Source organism: Cynoglossus semilaevis, chromosome 13 (assembly GCF_000523025.1).
Source record: "Cynoglossus semilaevis isolate Cse_v1.0 chromosome 13, Cse_v1.0, whole genome shotgun sequence".
NCBI lineage: Eukaryota > Metazoa > Chordata > Actinopteri > Pleuronectiformes > Cynoglossidae > Cynoglossus > Cynoglossus semilaevis.
In genome coordinates, this window is record NC_024319.1 from 5,477,706 (window position 1) to 5,499,968 (window position 22,263).

Consider the following 22,263-nt stretch of genomic DNA (forward strand, 5'->3'; position numbering starts at 1 on the left):
TTTTTCACGATGGTAAGGCTATAGACACAAATAGACAAACAATAGAAGCAAACACAGACCCTCACACACAGACACACAGATACACAGATACACACACACAGACACACAAACACACACACAAGCATACTCACAAACACACAGAGACACACACAATGAAGATTTGTTCAGGAACTTATTGGTATATTCTTTCTATGTCATCCAAAGTTGGCATACCAAAAAATAATTTTTTTTTTATTTTAACCACAAAAATGGACATAGCTTAGTATTTTTAGGCAAATTAGTGTATTTTTGTGGTTAAAATTCAGAAAAAACATACTTTTTTGGTACATCAGCATTTTGTCACAGTAAATGACTATAACAATAAGTTCCTAAACCAATCGCGGAAAATAAAAGTTTCTCAAAAATGACTGAAAATACACACATTTGCCTTGAAATACTTAGCTATGTCCATTTTTGTGGTTAAAATTCAGAAAAAAAATATACTTTTTTGGTACACCAACATTTTGTCACAGTAAATTACTATAACAATAAGTTCCTGAACCAATCTCCGAAAAAAGTTTTTTCTCAAAAATGACTAAAAATACACTCATTTGCCCTAAAATACTTCGCTATCTCCATTTTTTGGTTAAAATTCAGAAAAAATATACTTTTTTGGTGCGCTGACTTTGGATGACAGTGAAATACTATACCAATAAGTTCCCGAACAAATCTCCGAAAAAAAAAAAATTCTCAAAAATGACTAAAAATACACTCATTTGCCCTAAAATACTTCGCTATCTCCATTTTTTGGTTAAAATTCAGAAAAAATATACTTTTTTGGTGCGCTGACTTTGGATGACAGTGAAATACTATACCAATAAGTTCCCGAACAAATCTCCGAAAAAAAAAAAATTCTCAAAAATGACTAAAAATACACTCATTTGCCCTAAAATACTTCGCTATCTCCATTTTTTGGTTAAAATTCAGAAAAAATATACTTTTTTGGATTGCCGACTTTGAATGACAGTGAAATACTATACCAATAAGTTCCCGAACAAATCTCCGAAAAAAAAAAAATTCTCAAAAATGACTAAAAATACACTAATTTGCCTTAAAATGCTTAGCTATGTCCATTTTTGTGGTTAAAATTCAGAAAAAAATATACTTTTTTGGTGCGGCGACTTTTGATGACAGTGAAATACTGAACCAATAAGTTCCCGAACAAATCTCCAAAAACAAATTTATCTCAAAAATGACTAAAAATACACTAATTTGCCTTAAAATGCTTAGCTATGTCCATTTTGGTGGTTAAAATTCAGAAAAAATTTACTTTTTTGGTACGCCGACTTTGGATGACAGTGAAAAACCATACCAATAAGTTCCCAAACAAATCTCCGAAAAAAAAAATTCTCAAAAATTACTAAAAATAAACTCATTTGCCCTAAAATTCTTAGCTATCTCAATTTTTGTGGTTAAAATTCAGAAAAAATATACTTTTTTGGTGCGCCAATTTTGGATGACAGTGAAATACTATACCAATAAGTTCCCGAACAAGTGTCCGAAAAATTTTTTTCTCAAAAATGACTAAAAATACACTAATTTGCCTTAAAATGCGTAGCTATGTCCATTTTGGTGGCTAAAATTCAGAAAAAATATACTTTTTTTGGTACACTGACTTTGAATGACAGTGAAATACTATACCAATAAGTTCACGAACAAGTGTCCGAAAAATTTTTTTCTCAAAAATGACTAAAAATACACTCATTTGCCTTAAAATACTTAGCTATGTCCATTTTGGTGGCTAAAATTCAGAAAAAATATACTTTTTTTGGTACACTGACTTTGAATGACAGTGAAATACTATACCAATAAGTTCCCGAACAAGTGTCCGAAAAATTTTTTTCTCAAAAATGACTAAAAATACACTAATTTGCCTTAAAATGCGTAGCTATGTCCATTTTGGTGGCTAAAATTCAGAAAAAATATACTTTTTTTGGTACACTGACTTTGAATGACAGTGAAATACTATACCAATAAGTTCACGAACAAGTGTCCGAAAAATTTTTTTCTCAAAAATGACTAAAAATACACTAATTTGCCTTAAAATACTTAGCTATGTCCATTTTTGAGGTTAAAATTCAGAAAGAAATACTTATTTGGTATGCCAACTTTTGATCACAGTTAAATACTCATTTGACTTAAAATATAGTAAAACAGTGACATGCAGTCAGGGGAGACAGGGGATACAGTGCCTGGGTCACATGAGGCTTGCCAGATTCTGTTCCTTAGCCAATAAAGTGGAGAGAAAATTCAGCAGGGGAGGCAAACAGTGCTCTGCCGTTATGTTTCTAACCAAACATAATAACAATAAAGACTATTCTATCAAGGGGTCGTACGTAAACAGAAAAGTGCTTTCCAACAGGAAATTGAAAGTCGGCGCCAAGCTAGAGCCAGTGGTAGGTCAAGGTCAGTGTTTTTTATGCTCTGCCTGATCCAACTCACTATGGGTTTTATTTCAAATCTAACAATAGGACAAATATGTTCCCATGTATATGTTTGAGTTGGTGTAAGTGTCACCAAGAGGAATGCGATATGGGATATGAAGCGTTACCAGTTGCATGCTGTTGGATGTACTCGTAGTACTCCTAAACTATTCCTAAACTACGGCATTTCCGCTATGAACTCATACTTGGTCTACTCTACTTGTTTTTTGCAATTTTTTGAGTAGAGTTGAGTCGTCACAGAGAACAGAAGAAAGAATAAAATAAATCTGTAAAACTGCTGTAAAGTGCAGTATTAGGACTGAGAAGGCTGCTGTTAACAGGCACCAGTAGAAAGCCACAGTGAGGAGGACAGATGCCTGTAAAAAAGTCAACACTTTTAAAATGCTTAACACCCAAAATCAAGCCAAATATTAAACAGAAAACATGCTTGAAATCAATGTAAAATCCAATCCCAGTGGGATTAGAATGCCATTAGAAACAGCAGTGTGACAGAAACAAGACAATTAATTCACTGCAAGATGATTCTTTATTTAAAAAGTAAACCTAGAACTAAAATGAAGTGGGGGGAAAAACACGAGGAGATTCAAAAATTATTCCAACTTCCTCATCCTGTGGCTTTCAGATCAATTCAAACTAAATAAAATCACCTGGAGTCTGTTGCGTGGCATATAAAAACGAAAGACATCTGTCAGAGTGTTAACAGACATCAGGTCTCCACTGATGTCATTGTCATCACTGTGATCACAGATGCTGCGTCAGCACAGTTTCTCCACCACAAAGGCCAGAATGGCCACGGCCAGAGTGAGTCCAATTCCCAGCATCTTCACTGTTTCCCTGTCCAGACTGTAGGAACCAAATGACCAAAGGGATGGAGCAGAAACAGGCGGAGGGCCGTGGATTCCATTGGCAATGTGGGACTATGGGGAAAGGAAAAATTAAAAAGGTTTAATCTAAGTGCTGTTGCTGACATATTTAATATTAAAGAAAACAAAAGTAAAGTTTTCTGATATGGTTTTGGGAAAAAGGAGGCTAAGGAAGTGTTAGTCACCACAAGCGAATCTTAGCATCTCAGCTCCTAGCAATAATCATGTCAATAAAAAAAATAAATATTGTCTAAGATCAGTTCAATTACTTGCAGATAGAATAATAAATGACAATGGCAGGAGAGACAACAGTGTTCAAGTGTTAGGCTAGTTTCAGAAGTAACTATTTGTGATCCTATTTAGAGGAAAACAGACAGTAAAATGTGTCCAAAAAAGAAGCTTTGCTGCAGGCGACTTCAGTGAGTATCACCAGCAAGGAGGATTTGCTCAAGTATCCACCCATATACTGCCCTGTCCAGGTGTGTTTTATAGAAAAATTCGCTCTAAATTGGATTTACATAATTTAGATGTTTTATTGGATAAATTAGTGTGACTGCTAATCATTAAGGAATCTTTTTTTTAGTTCTTAACTCAAACTCTTGGAGCAGTTCATTTATGAATCAGTGACGTTAATCGTTATAATATGATACTATATTACAGTACGTATACAATTACAAAGTGAGTACATCTGCAATATTTAAATACCACAACTATAAAAGAACAAAGTTGAATCGAACCCACAAATATTTTTTTTTTCTCTTCTGTGCATGTTTTTCCCATCTGTTTTCTTTTCACAGTCTGGAAATTAACAGCACAGCAGTGAACTGGTGTCTGAATTGGCTGCTTATTTTAACATTTTGGGATGAAAATATTCATAAATCCAGACACTTTATTGCACAGTTGCGCGTTTATCATTTATGAAGCCATTATAGCTGTGTTAAAGCGGTAAATATGCGTTAGTCATCCGTTTATTACAGAGTGATGTGACGTAAATCAACAAAAATGTGTCCAACGCGAGCAGCTGGAGGAGAGCGCTCACAGACAGGCCGACATTTTCTCACTTATCGACCACTTTAATATTATTCACTTGGCAACATTGAATATTGATAAGCAGCTCTATTCCTCCACAGCCTGCGCTATCCTTCATTGATCATCATTTCGTCCAATTACACATTTATTTTGTTTTTATCTTAATCTCCGTGAGCACACACCACTGCTGCGATTCCGATTGATCCCTAAATAAATAATTCTACACAAGACGAGGGCTTTTTTATAATTTCAGCATTAAACAAATTAGACGAGAAAACCAACACTTGTCAACATCTCCAAGGTGGAGTGGAAATCAATCCTGTGACCTTGTGGTGGTTTCCTACATTTCTGCCTCCTCCTGCATGACAACCTATAAAATGTCTTATCACCACAGAAGGAAGGTATGCAGGATGATATTGAGCAATTGATCAGCGGCTTTCTAGGGTGACCTTTCATCAAGTTCACTGGGGATAAGTCAGAGACGTTTGTCTTTGATATTTACCAACGGTAGACAGACTCCTCTGTCTCTCTGTGAATCTGTTTCTTCTCTCACATGATTCACCATCCAAACCATTTTAACCAGATGAGATTTGCATGTCCTGGTAGATGCCAAATTGCATTGAATTTCTCAATATCAAGGAAGTCTAATGAGAATTTAAGTTTAAGAAAAAGTTTCAAAAGTCAATTAAGAAGCAAAGGACTGCAACTCTACAAAAGGGGGCGCTGGAGAACACATTGGCAACCAATCAGCTAATTTATTCTTTAGATTTAATTTTTGTTGGCTGTATGGGCACAATAATAGTCCTAAAATATGAAGTAATTCTACTGACAACGCAGAACAACGTGTCTTGTGTGGCAATCATTAAAACAGTTCCTAGAGTAAAACTCAGCGATCATTTACAAAAGTTGTACTTTTACACTAATTTTAAATGATATGCGTCCCCTGCTGCACCTGTGACCGAGGTGTTGAGTAAAAAAAAAGTGACAGATTTTGTGGAGCACAAACACCTACCTGTGTGCGCCTTACTTCTGCTCATGTGCGACAGAGTCAGCGCACACCTACACGTGTCTCCTGCACATGGCTGTGTGAGCGAGCAGCTGTGCGGTGTGTGCACTCTGCAGCTCTATCCCTCACGTTACTCCCGCTCCCTTCGGTGGTGAACAGTGCCTCGCCACCCACTCGTTTCCTCGCCCTCGCCACTGAATGGTTTCCTCTGTTACCGCGCACAATGGCGGATAGATACTATGACCGTCAACGCCTATGTGACACATCCATAGGTCATTACAGTAACATCAGACAATAGGTAAAGGGAGACTCGGTAACAGAGGTCTGGTGGATGCGTCCACATTTGCCTAATGTTAGTATCATTGTTGGGTTTCCTAATGGGAAAACTGATACAGTGGTGTTTGTTGATGTGCTGAAGCTGGAGAAACAATGAGGCTTCTTTCAGTCAGAGTGTATGGTGGCAGTCAGGTCAGGTCACATTCAGAGTCACATGTACTGTACTGTCATGTACTGTACTGTCTACCTGTCACTGAGACACAGTGACTGTAAGTCATGCGATGCGCTTTTCAGCAACACTATATGTTGATAGGAATATCTCTGAAGCTTCTGCACCGATTTTTGACCCAGGCACTATTTCAGCTTCTTCTCAGCAGCCTCTTCTGCTGGAAAATATTTCAACTCATTTTTTCCCAGCTTCAATCCACAACCACCACCTGCAAATGATATGTCTTTGTCCAATTCTTATATAAAGTCAAAGGTTTTTGCACACAAAGGGCATTCATCCTGGTTGAAGCTTTGCCTTTTAAAATGTATTCCGTAAAAGGCCACCAAGACAACTGTCTGCTAACAGGTTTTTGTCTTTCAGCGCACTTATCACCAAGAATGAAGTGAAAAACAATGAATACTTGAGTACAATCAAGCCATTAGCATTGATTCATGTTTCTTCAACAAGAGAATGAACTTTTATTGTAAACCGAGATAAAAGAAGGGGGAAAGCTGAGAGTCAGAGACGATACAGAAAAAAAAGTTGAGCAAGTTGAATCTACTTATCTGTCTCTCTGCAGGTGTCTTTATCAACAGGGGGCAGGACAGAGACTGAATAGTACAGTCTGAAATCTATTACTAGTAGGGAGGATAAGTGAAAATCCAAGTGCCAGTAAGTGCATGTCAGCACAGTGGGAGATAAAGGAGAAGAGGAGGCTGGGAGAGGGGTGAAAACAGGGGAAAAAATTATCAGAGTGAGGGGGGAAAAGTGGAGAGGAAGAAAAGGGAAGAGGAGGAGATGAGAGATGTGGCTTTCAGTGATCACCACCTGAAAGCTGGCGTGGGTTCCTGCATATGTCTGTGAAAGAGCAAAATTGCCGTTCTTGTGTATGTGTGTGTATGTGTGTGTACATGTGAAGAGGCCTGTGGTGGATAATGTCTGTCTTTCTGCTCACAGCAGTAGAAAAGTCAAAGTAATTCTCTTGAAATTCATCTAACACTACACCAGGGGTACGGTGAGGTGAGCACAGCAAGACACTTTTTCTTCACAGTTTTTCAGGCCTGCTCTCAGAAAAATTCCTGCTTTCTCTTCTGCTTTTTTTTTTCTAATTTTCATCTTTCACTCAAACACACACTGAAACACGCACACACACACACACACAACGAACCACAAAAGCCAGAAAGTACAATGTACAGTGGTCACATTTCTCACATGATCCTCAGCAGCTGTCAGTGCTCCTCACAGACACACAGGGATCTTTGGAAACCATGTGTTTGAATGTGTGTGTGTGTGTGTGTACGTGTGTGTGTGTATACAGATAGAGTGACAGCCTCCTTAGTCACGGGTAATCTGACAAAGCCGTGGTGACAGTAACAATGAGCTGCAGCTGTATTTACAACTCTGGAAAAAGGACGAGAGAGAAACTAAAGAGCGATTACACGTAATATTCCAACAGAGATAAATGTCCCTGTCGGAGCAAACACTGTCAACGACTGCAACACTGATTGTCCCAGAGCAAATTTGTAGGTGGAGGCTTCAGTAAACACCACAAAAGCCAACCTGACTCATGTTCACTCCGTCTCTCTCTCTCTCTCTCTCTCTCCGTCTCCTCCAACGTCTAAAATTTCCACCAGCAGCCAAACTGTACAAACATTCACTCACAAACAATGTCTGAAAACAAGCAGGTGGATCAGTTGTTAGAGAAATACACAATGTTTTGATCCAACACTCCTGTGACTCACAAACACATGGGAATTATGATTTTAATTATTTTATCATTTTTCTCAGAATAGAGAGGAGATAGTTATACTGTTGCACTTCTGTGTGCAATCCTTGAAAGGTGAGTGATGCAGTGACGTGAGGATTCTATAGGTGCAACGTCACAGACGGTCATTTTGGATAGAAAAGCACCACAATAACAATCAGATCAACCCCATCAGATCTGAGCAACCACAACAACCAACGTGGGATGCTGAACAGATTCTAACTGCGACTTATTCGCAGTATAGTCCAGAGGTCACGGCTCCTGCTAAAGAGTCCAGGTAAATTATCAGAAGGAAAAATCGGCGTGCAGCTGGTGTGTGTCAGACATGCTCTCTGTGTGAACACCAGCGCTGTGTGTGTGTGTGAGACGCTGGAGTTCAGTGACGTAGGCGTCACACACTGCACGTGCGCTGGACAAGCTTGACGTGACAGGGACGAGGGCCCGGGTTCTCTGAGACAACTGAGAAAGGTACACTGACATAACAGGGTCGCACGTGTAAAGGCACACAGATTCTGTGAGGGCATTTGGTTTCAAAAGCCGACGGTGACTTCAGAGAGCCACAATAGAAGCCTGTGATGAAGAGAAAGGCTTTGAAGTCCTTAAAGAAACGTATGATGAAAGAATATGTTTTATTTGTGTAAAGGGCAGTTAGTAATAATGAAGTAAAAATGAAATTAATCAGGTTCCATTTTTGACACATTCCTACCCAAAGGCAGAACGAAGAACACAGTATCAGCACTAATTCCACCGCTCATCCACTTATGGTTCTCTGTCATTTATACAGACTGTGGAAGTTTTTGTTTCGCCGAAACACCTCAAGCTTAAAATACCATCTAGACAGCCAGTGTAACTTCAAGTCACAATTCCATCATTTAGTTCAGTCAACAAAAAAAACAACAACTACTGTATAACTGTATATACTGTATAAATAACCTGTTGTTATTTGTCTTTCTGTTCCAGCAATTCCTAAAAAACGGTGGTTTTGTCATTAAATGAATTTTGATTCATCTAGATTAATCCTGATTATTTGTTTTTACGATTAATCATGCCTTAAGCACAGCTACTCTGTGCTTTACTAGATCCTACTAATCCTCTGACAGTCCTCTTAATGACTTTTGTCAAGTCATGTTCCTGCACAGAACGTTTATGCACAAACAAATAGCTGAAGAGTCACTTCCTGGTTACCAAACTGTTTTGTTTTTGTTTCTTGTCTTATGACAAATTGACATTTTCCTAAGCTTTGAAACTGATGACGCAGCATGCTGGGAAAACTGCATTAGGACAACAAAAAACAGAGTCAAAACAAAAAACACGGGGAACCTTGTCCTTAGAATTTTGCGTCGACACTGGTGCGAGAGATGATTTTGATGACAGAAAAGCCAAAAACACGTCGTTTAAAGAGATTACTCAACAGATAAACATGAGCGTTCTCTTGTGTAACAGCTGTGAGTCAAGTGCTCTAGGATTTACGTCTTCCATCTGTGATTCCAAAACAAAACTGGGGCAACTAAAATAAACTAAAGTGACTGCAGCGGTGTGCTGCTGTTGGACATGTTGTGACAATTCTGATGACTCACCATTTATTTCTTTGTTGTCGTGACTCTACACATTTACACAAAGCTCAGACTCACAGTCAAACCACCTGACATTCGAAATTAAACGCTAAATAAAAACCAAAGTCTGTTGTTTTGAATTCCAAAAAGCATTTGAACCTAAAGTTTAAAAAACTCAGCCCAAGGCCAGGACAAACCTCCTCGAGATTTTTATTTACTTAAAACAAAACTTGGACGGTTTTACAGCATCTCTGCCAAAAAGACAAAACCTGATCTGGATTTTTTCCTCCCTGACAATAAAGATGATAACTTGTGTACAAAAAGCAGATGTGTCTAAAATCCAGCTTGTGGAACACTTAGGGAACTCTTCAACTTGGTCCGTAACAACTTTCTAAAAATACATTAGTACAGTTTGCCTTTGAGGGGAGGAAAAATGAGTTGTTTGTTTATTGGTAACATTTCTTCTTATATATTAGCTTATCATTAGCTATGATGGCTAATTTACTGCCGTGCTCATTGACCAAAATAATTATTAATTTAACTTTTATTCAGGCTAACTTAACAGATAACTAAACACATCCATTATGTGAACTTTTAGCTTGCTGCATTTTTCTGCTAATGTTCAGTAAAAAGTCCAGTAAAAAAAATTTACACTTTGACCTGCTGTCACGAAAAAATGTAGTGAATATAATGATGTTTTGACAAGTAAATGCTTTTTTATGCGTTTTCGTTTCTATGAAAATATTGAATTACTAAGAAAAGTTGAAAAAATAAAAAAGGGAATAAAATCTAATATTAACTGATAAAAGGAAAAACCAGTCTCAAGCTTTCTTTTTTTTTTTGTTATTCCCTTGATTTGTTTTTAAAGAGACCCCTTGTCCACTACTTCTGTTCCTTCCCCCCCTCCCTTTTCCCCTCTTCGCCCTCATCCATTTTCTACTCCGTCTTTCATACAAACTGTCAATGTGCTGTCGTGTGGAAGGAGCTGAGCTATTTTCTTCCCTCTCTCCTATTCTCTCAGTCTCCTTGAGAAAGTAAGGTGTGAAAGGAGCTGATTATTGGATGGCACTCAAGCTGCTTTCTTGTCTCCCGATCTCTCCGTCTACCTTGCTCTCTTGCCTTTCATTGCCGATTCATTTTTTGGCCCCTCTGTCTCTCACACATACCTCTTCCTCTTCTATCATTTAATTTCATCAGAGAATGGCCGCTGGTGAAGATACTTTTCTTTTTTCCCTTTGCTTCTCCACACTTTTGAGTGCCTTCTCGGCTATTGTGTCCTGCTAAAAGACTCATTACTGGCCTTCCCCTTCTGTGAAAAGTGCTGTTTCTGTGAATGAAGGGCTGACAGACAGCGGTGGAGGGCGAGGGAGGGAAGGGCAGGTGAGGGACAGTGCGTGGAGGTGGTGGTGGTGTGGAGACTTTTACACAAAGCTACCCATAAAATTCACTTAAAAAAGATCCCTCTATTGATTTTCATAAGCTGTTTTCGTCGAATCAAACACAAACACCTTGGCTCTAATGTGTGCTTTCACACATGGAGAGTAAAAAAAATAGTTTTAGGATGAAAATAAATAAAGTAATGAATCATGTCATGTCTGAAATTAATTTTAAACTCTGCCTTAATTGTAAAGTAAAATGTAAAGTCCATGTGCAGCTAAAATGTGGACGTTTTATTAGAAGTTGACCATTTATTCTGGTTCAAATAAAAGTACTGAATTAAAACATTTGACTTCACATAATATTGTATGACGCTTGTACAACTCCAGTCTATGTGCAAGGGTCGTCAGGAGCTATGGTAGTTAAAGTGCATTCATTCTTTATATATATATATTCAATTTTAACCTTGGAGCCATCTATTTTGTGTCTGCACAAGGGTTTACACTTTATTTTCATGAATAAATATTTTCTTGTTATTTTCCTTTTTCCTAGACCTTTTGGACCAACTTTACAATCTTTTATCCCTTTCCTAAAGATTGTGAAGAAGCGTGGACATTCAGCAGGGGTCCATTAGTGTTTACTATTAACAGTTTAGGAATATACGTATTTGTCAACAATGAGGCTCAATACATGGTAATGGCTAAAAGGTGTCATTAAAGTTAAAATCAACCCTTTGAAATCAAGACATTGAATTCGGTCAAATATATCTTCACAGTTGTCTTCCTGTAATGTACTTTCACTTACAGCACCACAAGTACTGTACGACTTCTCAGACCTACCATGCTGGGGCTGCAGCACCAAACACATCCTAGTTGAGCTGCACTGGGAAAACTACCATCTCACCATCAGATCACAATAACCATGTCCTCGTTGTTCATCCATCCATCCATCCATAATACCGGCTCAGCCTGTCTATATATTCAAACAGCCCTGCATCTATTCATCTGCTCATCCATCAGCATTGAACATCAGAGCCATCATGTTTCACATCCATGCATCTATCTGTCCATTTCCAGGTCCATCCATTCCCAGCCATGCACACGCCATCACATGACATTCCATAAATCCATCCATCCTGTCATATTTCTTCATTTGCACACGTCAGCGGAGGTGGATGCTGGTGTGGAATCATGTCTATACCATAAATTAATATTACACACCAAACCTATCCAATCACATGCTCTTAAACTAATCTTTGTTTCTTTTCAATTTCTTCCTCAGTGCTGCTTTGTGTCTTACAAAAAAAAAAAGACTCTTCTCCAATGTCTGTCTTTATTCTGTTTTTCTCTCATTCTTCACTAAAAAGCCAGTAATTACAGACCCCGACTGTCATGCATGGAGAAGGTAGGGGGAGGAGGGGAGTTTTTATCTGCCTTTCCTTAATCATGCATTCATCTCACACATACACATTCAGCTCAGTGTGTGGTGGACCCATGCAGAGACTCATAGAAAATAGATGGTCTTCAAATATGTATAGGCCAGCCACTGGTTTCATGTGTGTGTGATAGTGAGTTAGAGGAGGGAGGGGGGTCTGGAGGGGGGGCAATACTTATGTCAGGTTGTGCAGGATGAATGTGTGCTGTATATGTTTAATCAGACTTGTCCATTTATTATATTGGAAGCCCAAGGCTGTCAAATAAATCACACGTACAAAGTTATAGTGAAAAGTGTGTCTGTAATATATACAAATATTAATGTGTTTTCCAACCATTAGCTGACTTATCTTACAGTCCCAGTGCCACGCTGCGCCAGTATCGCCCTGCATCAGTGCTGCTCATTGAAATTATTTCATATTACAATGTAGTACAATGCACATATATACGGCAGAGCTGAGAAGTGTCGTCGTTCTGCCTGCACTCTTTTATCATCCTACCTTTTCTACATTTCTCTCCCTGCGGCTCATTTATTGTTTTATTATCCTTTATTTTATTAGGTTTCACAGTTTCCTTCAACCTCCGAGGAGCCAGATTGACCTGCCGTACAGTTTTGTTCTAACAAACCTCATCCTGGCCGTAAAAAGACACACACACAACTTTTCAGCTGACAGTTTCTGATACAAAAAACAAAAAAAACAAAAAAATACTGAAGGCAGCGCTCACAACGAAAGACAAAGTGTTTTTCTTTTTTCCCTCTCTCATCTCTTCTGTCAAGCTTTCGACAGAAATTCTCATCTTCAGCAGGTCAAGTTCTCCTCAAACCGCTCCTGAGACACATTCAGATTCTAAGAACAATGTCGGAAAAAAGTATTCTCAGGCGCGGGAGTGGAAGAAGTGTCTGAATTTGTCAAAGTGCATGTCAGTGTGTCGATAACAGCATTTTGGGTCGAAACTCACGGACTGCCGAGAGAATATATGACCTTGGCATGTTGCATGAGGAAGTCTGTTTCAAGAGTATGTGATGGGGAATGGGAATACAGTACGTGTGTGTGTGTGCCTGCAGACTTTATGAGGTAACTACTTTCACAGGGTCTACTCCCCGTGGCTGAAACTTTTCACCGCTGAGTGACATGTTCTTTGGCCCCCTGAAAACCTTTCCTATTCCCTTTTTATCTCCTCCTCTGTCAAACACTTCTGTCACTCTACATGCTTTCCTCTTCATCTCTCTCTCTCTTTTCTCCCTCCCTCTCTCTCTCTCTCTTTCTCTTCCCCTCCTTCTCTGTCTGGCAGTAAAGGCTGATGAAGTGTGAAATTAGAAAGTGTATCATATTCTGCTCTGTGGCTCCATGTCCTGAGCTTTAAGCTACAGCTAGTCAGAGTGAAAAATAACATGCAGTGAAACAGATACATTAATGCGGTGAACTTGTGTGTGTGTGTGTGTCCCTGCACTTGCAATGGGTTGGAAGGAAAGAAGGAAGAAAGGAAGGGAGGAAGGGAGGAAGAGGGCAGTTTAGCCCGCCGCTGCTTATCTTAAATTACTTATCGCACGCGTGATACTCTGGTGCTTTTTCACTAACCGCGAAGGCAACGATGGATTAAAAATGAGGATCCACGCACACACGTGCACGCACAAACACACAATCATACCTCGGTTACTTCCTATTTGCTGACATTACAAAAAAAATGACTACAAACTGTTTAAAACACAGCACTAATAAAAAAGTTTTTTTCCCCTTGAAAATTACTTTTACTGCTTAAAAATGCAATACAATCTATCATCTATGTATTAGCATTACATTTGAATTTCATCAGACAAAGATGAAAAGCCTCGCAAACACCAGGTACTGCTGCACAGTTGCAGAAAAAATGATTTGTAAATCCCAACTTAAATATATTGTAGTGTTTGAGTCAAGATGTGTAAAATTGTAAATAAGGATGGTATGAATACTAATACTCTTCTGCCTTATGTAGTTAATTAAATAACTATTAATTAACTACCTTATTGAAGTATACCTTCATAACAAAGCCAGTAAATCTGTGTATCGCATGATAGTGATATTTGATATTCAACTTTGCAAGTATCATAAAAAATTGCTCGGGTTCATGTGAGCGCTGCAGCAATCTTACAGCCAGTAAATGTTAAAAAAAAATTACATTATGCCCAAGGCAGTAGTTAGAATATTGTTTGCAGTACTATATGTGGCATGTAGAAACGTACTTCATTAATAATCCTCTGAGGGAAAACTTAAACTGTACATATGTTCCTATATTACATGCTTAACGTTAATATTTGTTTCTGTATTATTACATTCAGACGTGTCGGGTGACATGTTTCATTACAAATACACAGGAAAGCCTCACATTTACTCCAGTAAACTGTAAGGCCTGAGAAGAAAGAAATTATTAGTAGTAAGAAAAGAAAATTAGTATTTTCTTAATGATCTATTATCTGCCTCTTTAACCAGAGATTATCATTTTCCTTCATACTAACCAGAGGCTAGTTACTAGACTGGACTAGGCTACAGTTCCTTTTTCCTAATGAAATTGTTGAAAGAAAGATAATAACATGGTGTTTCAATTTCAATTCCTGACTGACATCTAATCAACTCTTCTTTTCATATTCACTGTGTTCTTACAGTATACACAGGTGGTTTTTCAATTCCTGACTGACATCTAACCAACTCTTCTTTTCATATTCATTTTACACTGCTCAAATTGTTATTGTGCTGCTGTGTTCTTACAGTATACACAGGTGGTAGACTCTCAGCCACCTGCTGGACGTCGTTAAATTGGAGTGTTTACCTGCACCAGGCCGGACACCTCTCCTTTCTGAAGCGGAGCAGCGATGGAGGGCGTGAAGAGCTTGCCGTCGTCCACTGGACGTCCTCTCATGAAGTGTTTCCCAGCTTCGTATATGTCCACCTCAATCATTTTACCTTTGAACTCCGGTCTCTTTGGAACCAGCACCTGTGAACCAGGAACAGAATCAAAGCTGATGTGGAAACAAACTCAAAATAAGTCATTAAGTAAAGGCCACCAACAGCTGTGAGACCAACCAGGTAAGGATTGTGTTATTGTTTCACCATGGCAACCATAAGTCATGATGAATCACAGGAGGCAGGAGAACAAGTACAGTGGTATAATTAAAGCTAAGTGTGAGGTAGAATCAGTTCTTAATGACTGATTCCTGTAAATACAGGCACCTTGTTTGATTGACTTCACTTCTATAACTGCTGTCAATGAGAGGAGGTGATGTTGTTTTGATAGGATTTAAAAATGCAATTATCAGAGTTGGTATAGAATATGACACATTTGTTACAAAACCAAACAGACACACAATTGGAACCAACACAAAAATCTCTCATCATTTGTTTCCCTTTTATTTGGAACATTGAAAACTGATGACAACCTTTGTGGTGGAAATTATTTTGGTAAAATACCAAAAAGTAAAAGACACCAGGAAAAGTAGTTGTTTTTATTCATTTAGTTTTTTTTTTTTGTTTTTTTTTTAGGATTTTCAAAAAAATTATTATTAGTAGGCCGATAAAAATTGAAAAATTTTTTTTTCTGAATTTCAAACATAAAAAACATATAGCTACACATTATTAGGCAAATCAGTGAATTTTTATTCATTTTTATGAATTATTTATTTTTAAACTTTTTCAGAAAACTAATATTGTATTTATGTGTTCACATTCCAAAATTATTATAGGATATTATTATTTTCTATTATTATCATTTTGAGTAAGTGTTTAGATATCTAATAATGTAAATGAATGTTATGTAACAGCTGTCCTCCTACAGTATTAAGGGGATGAGGCCGAGAGACTTTTTTGTTTGGTACCTGAGACACATCTACCAAATTTACGTGGCTAAATGAATTACTCTGAGGTCACTGCTTTGTACTGTTTAATGCTCATCGACAACAAAGCCATAGCATCAGGGATTTCATCACTACAGAATGTTGGACTCTTGAAAGAGAAAAGTGTTTTTATCAAAGAGACTTCTTTGACGTCATCCATCTGTCCATCACCGTTATTGTCCTTCACAGACGCAGACCCTGAATATGTTAATTAAATGATTACCCTGTAGGTAAATTCTCTTCTGTTTCCCTATACTGCCTACAGGCAGATCAGATGTTGTCATCAACAGAAGCTGCGGACTCATTATCACGTCCAGGTTCACGTCTGTGGACTGCATGCTGACTCAGATCATCTGGCCGTCTGTCTACCTATTATAGGACACCGTGGGGATAAGCCACTGACTCTGCAGAGACTAGCATGTGAGCTGGTGCAGGGAGAAACGACTGCTGTGATGGCAGCGCTACACCTGGTCCACTGTTAATCTGTCAGTCTTTATCCAGCTGGTAGAATATGAGAGGAGATGGAGAGCCGGGTCGTATGGACACGCGGCGAGAAACACACCTGCCTCATCAACACACCTGCTGCTCGACACTCTGACCACTGAGAGCGCAAGACTGTGTGTGTGTGTGTGTGGAAATGTGTGTATGAGGCAACACGACTGGACTTCAGATTTAAAACAGCACCGTGTAAATGTTTGTGTGGAGCATTCGTGTGTGTGTGGGGGGGGTGCAGAGGGGGTTCATTTGAGGCCTATTACAGAGTGATAAAATGATGAAAGACCATGTCCTATTACAATGGACCCCTCCTAGCTCACTCACTCACACACACACTCTCTGACACACACACACACACACACACACCAGCCTGCCAGGTGCCCATTATACCCGTCAGGAAAGATATCCATCTGAAACTGGGCCATTTGTTCCCACTCACACCTCATTCCCTGCATCTCCTCCTTCCATCCTCTCCTTCTCCTCCACCTCCTTCTTTACTTTTCTTCTCTTTCCACTTCTTTCCTGACCTTTGACTTCCCCTTCTTTTAACTCCTCAGAGTCACCTTCCTGTCATGCCTACAGCCTTCTTCTTCTTCTGGTTCTTCTTCTACTCCTTCTTTAATACACTTTTGACTATGCTTAAATTCATTTTTTTCCATCACTTGCAACATTTAAAACTTAAAAAATAAGGGGCAAACACACAACAGACTCCTGTCTCTGGTTTCAAACCTTTCGGTGTAATTACCATTTGAATGAGACACAAACATGCTGCTAGGCAGGACCACTGTGTATAAAACCTTGAGGTTTATGTACTCTGAGTGTACGGTGTCATGGGTGTAGATATAGAGTATATAGGTGACGTTCCCCTGGAGGGAAGACTGGAGATGGTAGGGGCTCGGTTTGTTTTTTTTTTCTTTTTCCTCTGAGTCAGATTTTGATTTAGGAGCACACGTCAAATATTTAATGTTCAACAAAAAAATGTGGAAGAGAAAACACAGAGCACAGTCAGCCAGAGTGAGGGCAACTGACATATGGCACGCATGTTCCAATATGCTCAAATGTGCACACTCCTACAACATACATGAACCGGGTGACACTTGTAACAAAGTTTATAGCCTGAAGAAGGAGGTGCAAAGGAGGAGAAAAGGGGAGGAGAGGAGAGTAGGAAGGAGGTAAAATTATTACCATGCCGTGCCCTCGCCACTAATAAAAAAGCATAACTTCAAACATGTTTTTGATGATAGTTAAAGCAGGAGGAAATTGATTTATTTGAAGATGTTTTAAAGTGAATTTTTCACAGGTTGAGAGAGGTTCTTTGAAGCCATGCATGACTGCGTGTGTGTGTGTGTGTGTAAGAGTGTTTCAAACGGTAGAATGTTCATGTCTTTAGGGTTTTAGGACTGACCTTAATGCTACTAGGTGGAAAAAAAAAGCGAAACACATCGCTGTAATCAGCTGCCAAACATGTCTGTGTGTGTGTGCGTTATATCACAGCTAACCTACTTTCGTCAACACATCTTAAGCTCCTGACACCTGCTGTGAGTAAAGCTTCTGGTCTGATTTTGTAAGTGTGAAAAATGAGGAAGAGTTGGATCAGCTTCACAGAAATTAATCATCAAATCATCAGATTCATTTACTGCCTCGCTACTGTATCTCTGGCTGCTGTGGGACGGAATCTGTCGAGCAAATTAAACATTTTAGGATTCACCCAATGTGGGATGTGTGACTAAAAGCACGAGCAGTCAGAACAACACGAGGAGAACTTCAGGTTTAACTTGTTATAGAAACAGTCAATAGAAAGGATGTCACACAAAAGCCAGTGCTCCTCTGTTAGGATATATAAGGCTTGACTTTTCTATTGAGAAAATCCAGATTCATTTTGTCATCACACCTGAACACACCTGATCTCTGATCAATACTGAGGGAGTATAAGCTGCATTTACATGGTAAAAACAAACAATCACTGAATCAAACATTCAACAAATATCTTACCTGTTCATAGAACTTGTTGTGAGCCACGTAATACTGAGCATCAAACGACTCCTCTGTCACCAGCACATGCTGCCTCTCCCCGACCTACACGCACACAGAACACAGAGAAACAAAGGTCATTGCCAAACTTTTTCAAAACACTAACACGCTACTAAAAGCACTTGTTTGTACAATTTCTTCTTTCAAATTTCATCTTCAAAATGTTCAGTCCATAAGGTTAGGGTTGATGCACACATTTTCAGTTCTTTTTCCAAAGTCCACGTGCACAGAACCGTACCTCATTCTTAGACCTTAATTTGTGTGTTAAAAATGAAAATGTCTGTGTCATCTTCAGCTTTAAATCAACACAAGGAACCTTCCTCGGGTACAAAGTAAGTATGCCTCTATTCATCAAGATCCAAATTCAATCAAAGTTCTACTCCAGTATGTTTTTATTTCATGTTTTCTGTCCCTGCAGTTCAACATTTAATTGCAATCTCAAGGTTTCTGCGCCACTTCACTTTTAATGCTTTGACAGAGAAGATAGAGCCGACTATTCAACTCTTTTAGTTCCTTACAAAAAGGAAAAACTGAATAAAAAGGAGCAAAAAATAAATAAATAAAAAAACATACAAGGCTATCCAGGATACAAATCAGCAAAGGCTCACAGAAAAAAAGTCTATTCAGAGCTTCCAAAAATCACATACAACAATAAAGATCCCCAATTAAGAAATGTGGTATTGGACATAATGATGGGAGGAATGTATTCGGTTGAAGAGCACTGTCGATTCAGATGATTAAAGTCGGAAATAAAACAGGTCAAAAACAAATAATCACAGATACACTTACTTTATTCAAGTATTCTGTAAATAGACAAGGTTAATGGTTGGATGTTTGTGTGGTTAATAATGTTGCATCACTGTACACTGGCCATGATAGAATTTATTTTATACAAAACAATACGATTAAATAAACTTAAATGTTTCAAAATGTTGTCAATATTTTTTTAATTTTTTTTTAGCCGAAACAGAACCTGCGGACTAAATCTGTGTGTGTGTGTAGGCCACAGATATCTTTGTAGCCTTTCAAAGCAATGGCCTTGTTGTTCAAGACACAGTTTATAAAAAGTTTAAAAACTAAACAGCAACCTGCTGGATGTTAAAGACAAAAAAAAAGAAAAAAGAAAATGTAGAACTGGCACGAATGCACAGATGAAAATGTGGGCTAGTGTGTCCTGTGGGTTCAATGAGCAATATTTAATTTCAACTGTCAGTAATGAGCTCTGTGCTGTAAAAGCGTGCTGACTGCTCATTTCCTCGGCAGTATGTCAGAGCCTTAGAAGTCCTGGCTCTGACACGTTGCTTCCATTTTTGCAGACACCCATCTCCTGTGCTTTTTTCCCCCCTCCTTCCTATCCTTCTGCTCCCATCCCTGCCTCCCATCTCTGGGCCTCTTTGTTGTTCCTGCGCCTTTCCCTCCTCACTCCTAGTCCTTCTCATCGCTCTGTCTTAGTGATTCTACATGTGCGAGTTCCCGCACCTGCACAGGCATGCTGTCAGACTTTAAAAGACACCAAATAAATCAACTGTTTCCTGCAAACCGAGCAATTTTCTGTGTTAAAAACAAAAAAAAACATGGAAGCAGAGGGCGGAACAAAATATCGTTTGAACGTTATTACTGTTTGGTGAACATTTGATCTGGGCTTTTGTTTGGATTAAAGACATGTGTCCACACTGTGAGCCTAATGCTATTCACGGAACAACAACAACAACAAAGAAATGAATAAAAAAAACAATCTGACTACAAAGAAAAGACAAAATAAAAGTTGTTTTTCTTCTAAAAATGCAGCAAAATACAAAGAGTGACCTTTAAATGTGTCCTCAAAAAATCTCTTTGTGCTGGTTTAGTTTTCACAGCAAGCGTTGGTGCTCGACCATTGTTTCCCAAAGACTGGGTCGCAACCCTCAGGTGGGTCGCAAGAGATTTTTTTTAGGTCATCTCGCATCATGTTTCCCATGAATTTTCAAATAATATCTATTGATGTGGGTCACGAAGGTTTTTGACTTTTAAAATATAGGTCCCCAGAAAAAAAGTTTGGGAAACACTGTGCTAGACCACTGAGTCAGTGAATTCTAGAAATGATGAAATAGTCCAGATCTAAACCAAAACAACTAGCGATGATCCAGATACTGGAGATGAAGCCGTTGGATATTGAAGCTCCAACAAAGACAATAACCTCGAGGTTCTTCCTTTGTTGGACGGAGGACGCTGTAATATACATTTTGGTCTTGGCTCCTGTGGTTTCCTGTCTTTCATGTAAGACTCTGCATTTACACCCGTATTCAGTCCATCTGTTGAAAAACATCACAGAGCCTGTTTGTGTTTGTGCAAAGTGAGATGTGTATTTACTTCACCCTGCAGTGAGTAACATCCCATGATGCAGCACTGATCCACCACAAATCTGCGGGGATCAGGAGTTTAATTGGTAATTAATCCGCATCATAACAAGGATAATGAGTGAAATGTGGCTTTGAATTGTAATAAGCCTTTTTTTTTTACAAAAAAGGAACCTCTAAATCTAATATTAGGGAACATCAAAAATAACTTTTTTGAATCTGCTGCTTTCCCTCCACGTTTGTGTGCACTGGCTCCTGAACTAATGCAAATTAACTATTGCATCTGCAGATGGAGGTTTTTCAATCTGAATGAACAAATCCAAGTGCAAAGACGTAAAAACAACCCACCTTGCTGATCACAACATGTATGTGTCAATTTAGCAATCAGCAGCTAATCCCATCAGTCAGTCAGTGTGATCAAAGTGTATTTGCTGCACTACCGTATTGACTAAAATAGGCGTCGATACGAGGTGTGAAAGTGGTACTAGTAGGTAGTTAAAAATTGTCACTGTGTCCTGTATAAAAAGGAAGCAATAACAGCAAATGTTTCAATTCATTCAAATTAATCCACTAATTAATAGTGATTTTACTATGATTGCAGTTTAAAGAACTAATTCTCATGTTTTTCTGGAAACCTCATGTCTACGTTGCCAAACTTCTCTGTGATGTAACAGTAAAACAGCAGTGATATAGAGACAATATCACTGTGAAAATCTTACATCATTACAAGATGACTGTAACTTAGTCTACTTTGTTGTGATCTTATTTTTTTTAATAAAGAAATAGTTTGTCACAAATTAAAGTAATAAAAAGCCTTTGAAGCAGCAGAGGCTCTTTTGTTTTTTTTTTGTTTTGTTTTGTATTTCACTACAATCTACATTAGAGTGCTTTAATGTTTGCTCCAGAACACAGTGGTTCACAACATTTCATCATTTGTCCAATTTACCACAGTGCCTGACAAACACGCCGCTGTGTCTAAACTTCACCCCCCGCTGTCAAACACTGGCTCGTGGGCTTGAACAGCACAGCAGAAGTTCATTTTCCACTCTCACATTTATGCCTTACTCACTCTTACTCTTTTTTATCGTTTATTACTCATCCGCCTCATCGTGTATAAACACACCAAAGGTGTTGACACACAAACATGCACGAACAGCCTGCTGTTGTTACGTTGGCTTCTCAGTAATTGTTGTGGGGGAGGAAGGGAGGCCGGGGTGGGGGGTGATTTAATGGGGCTAAAGAGAGATGCTCTGATCTTTTGTGGGATCTCTTTGAATAAGCTGCTTGAAAGAAGAACAGAATTCAACTCCCGCTGCTTTGGGTATTTTGTTTTACCCTCAAACTCAAATTCAAAGAAAGAAAATGGGAAAAAAAAAGGAGTGAAACTTTTCAACGTTAGCCACAAAGACTGATGGGATTACAAGTGACTTCGCTTAAACGTTTGAGGGGATGAATGTAAAATCAGCCCCTGAAAGTTATCCAAGGCCAGAGCATAATTAACTTCCACTGATTAATACACAGGCGACACGAGGACAAAAAAAAA

At 38.6% G+C, this 22,263-nt stretch overlaps 1 protein-coding gene across 1 annotated transcript in view; it reads right to left on the bottom strand.

Annotated features, from left to right (window-relative positions):
* Window positions 1-2,990: 2,990 nt before the first annotated feature.
* Window positions 2,991-22,263, bottom strand: part of cdkal1 (CDK5 regulatory subunit associated protein 1-like 1) — a 182,052-nt gene continuing 162,779 nt past the window's right edge. Inside the window, exons 13-15 of the mRNA XM_008323210.3 lie at window positions 18,346-18,429; window positions 14,799-14,963; window positions 2,991-3,400 (exon numbers count right to left, since the gene is read on the bottom strand). Coding sequence (XP_008321432.1) covers window positions 3,239-3,400; window positions 14,799-14,963; window positions 18,346-18,429 — 411 coding nt within the window. The 3' untranslated portion in view covers window positions 2,991-3,238. The remainder of the gene's footprint in view (window positions 3,401-14,798; window positions 14,964-18,345; window positions 18,430-22,263) is intronic.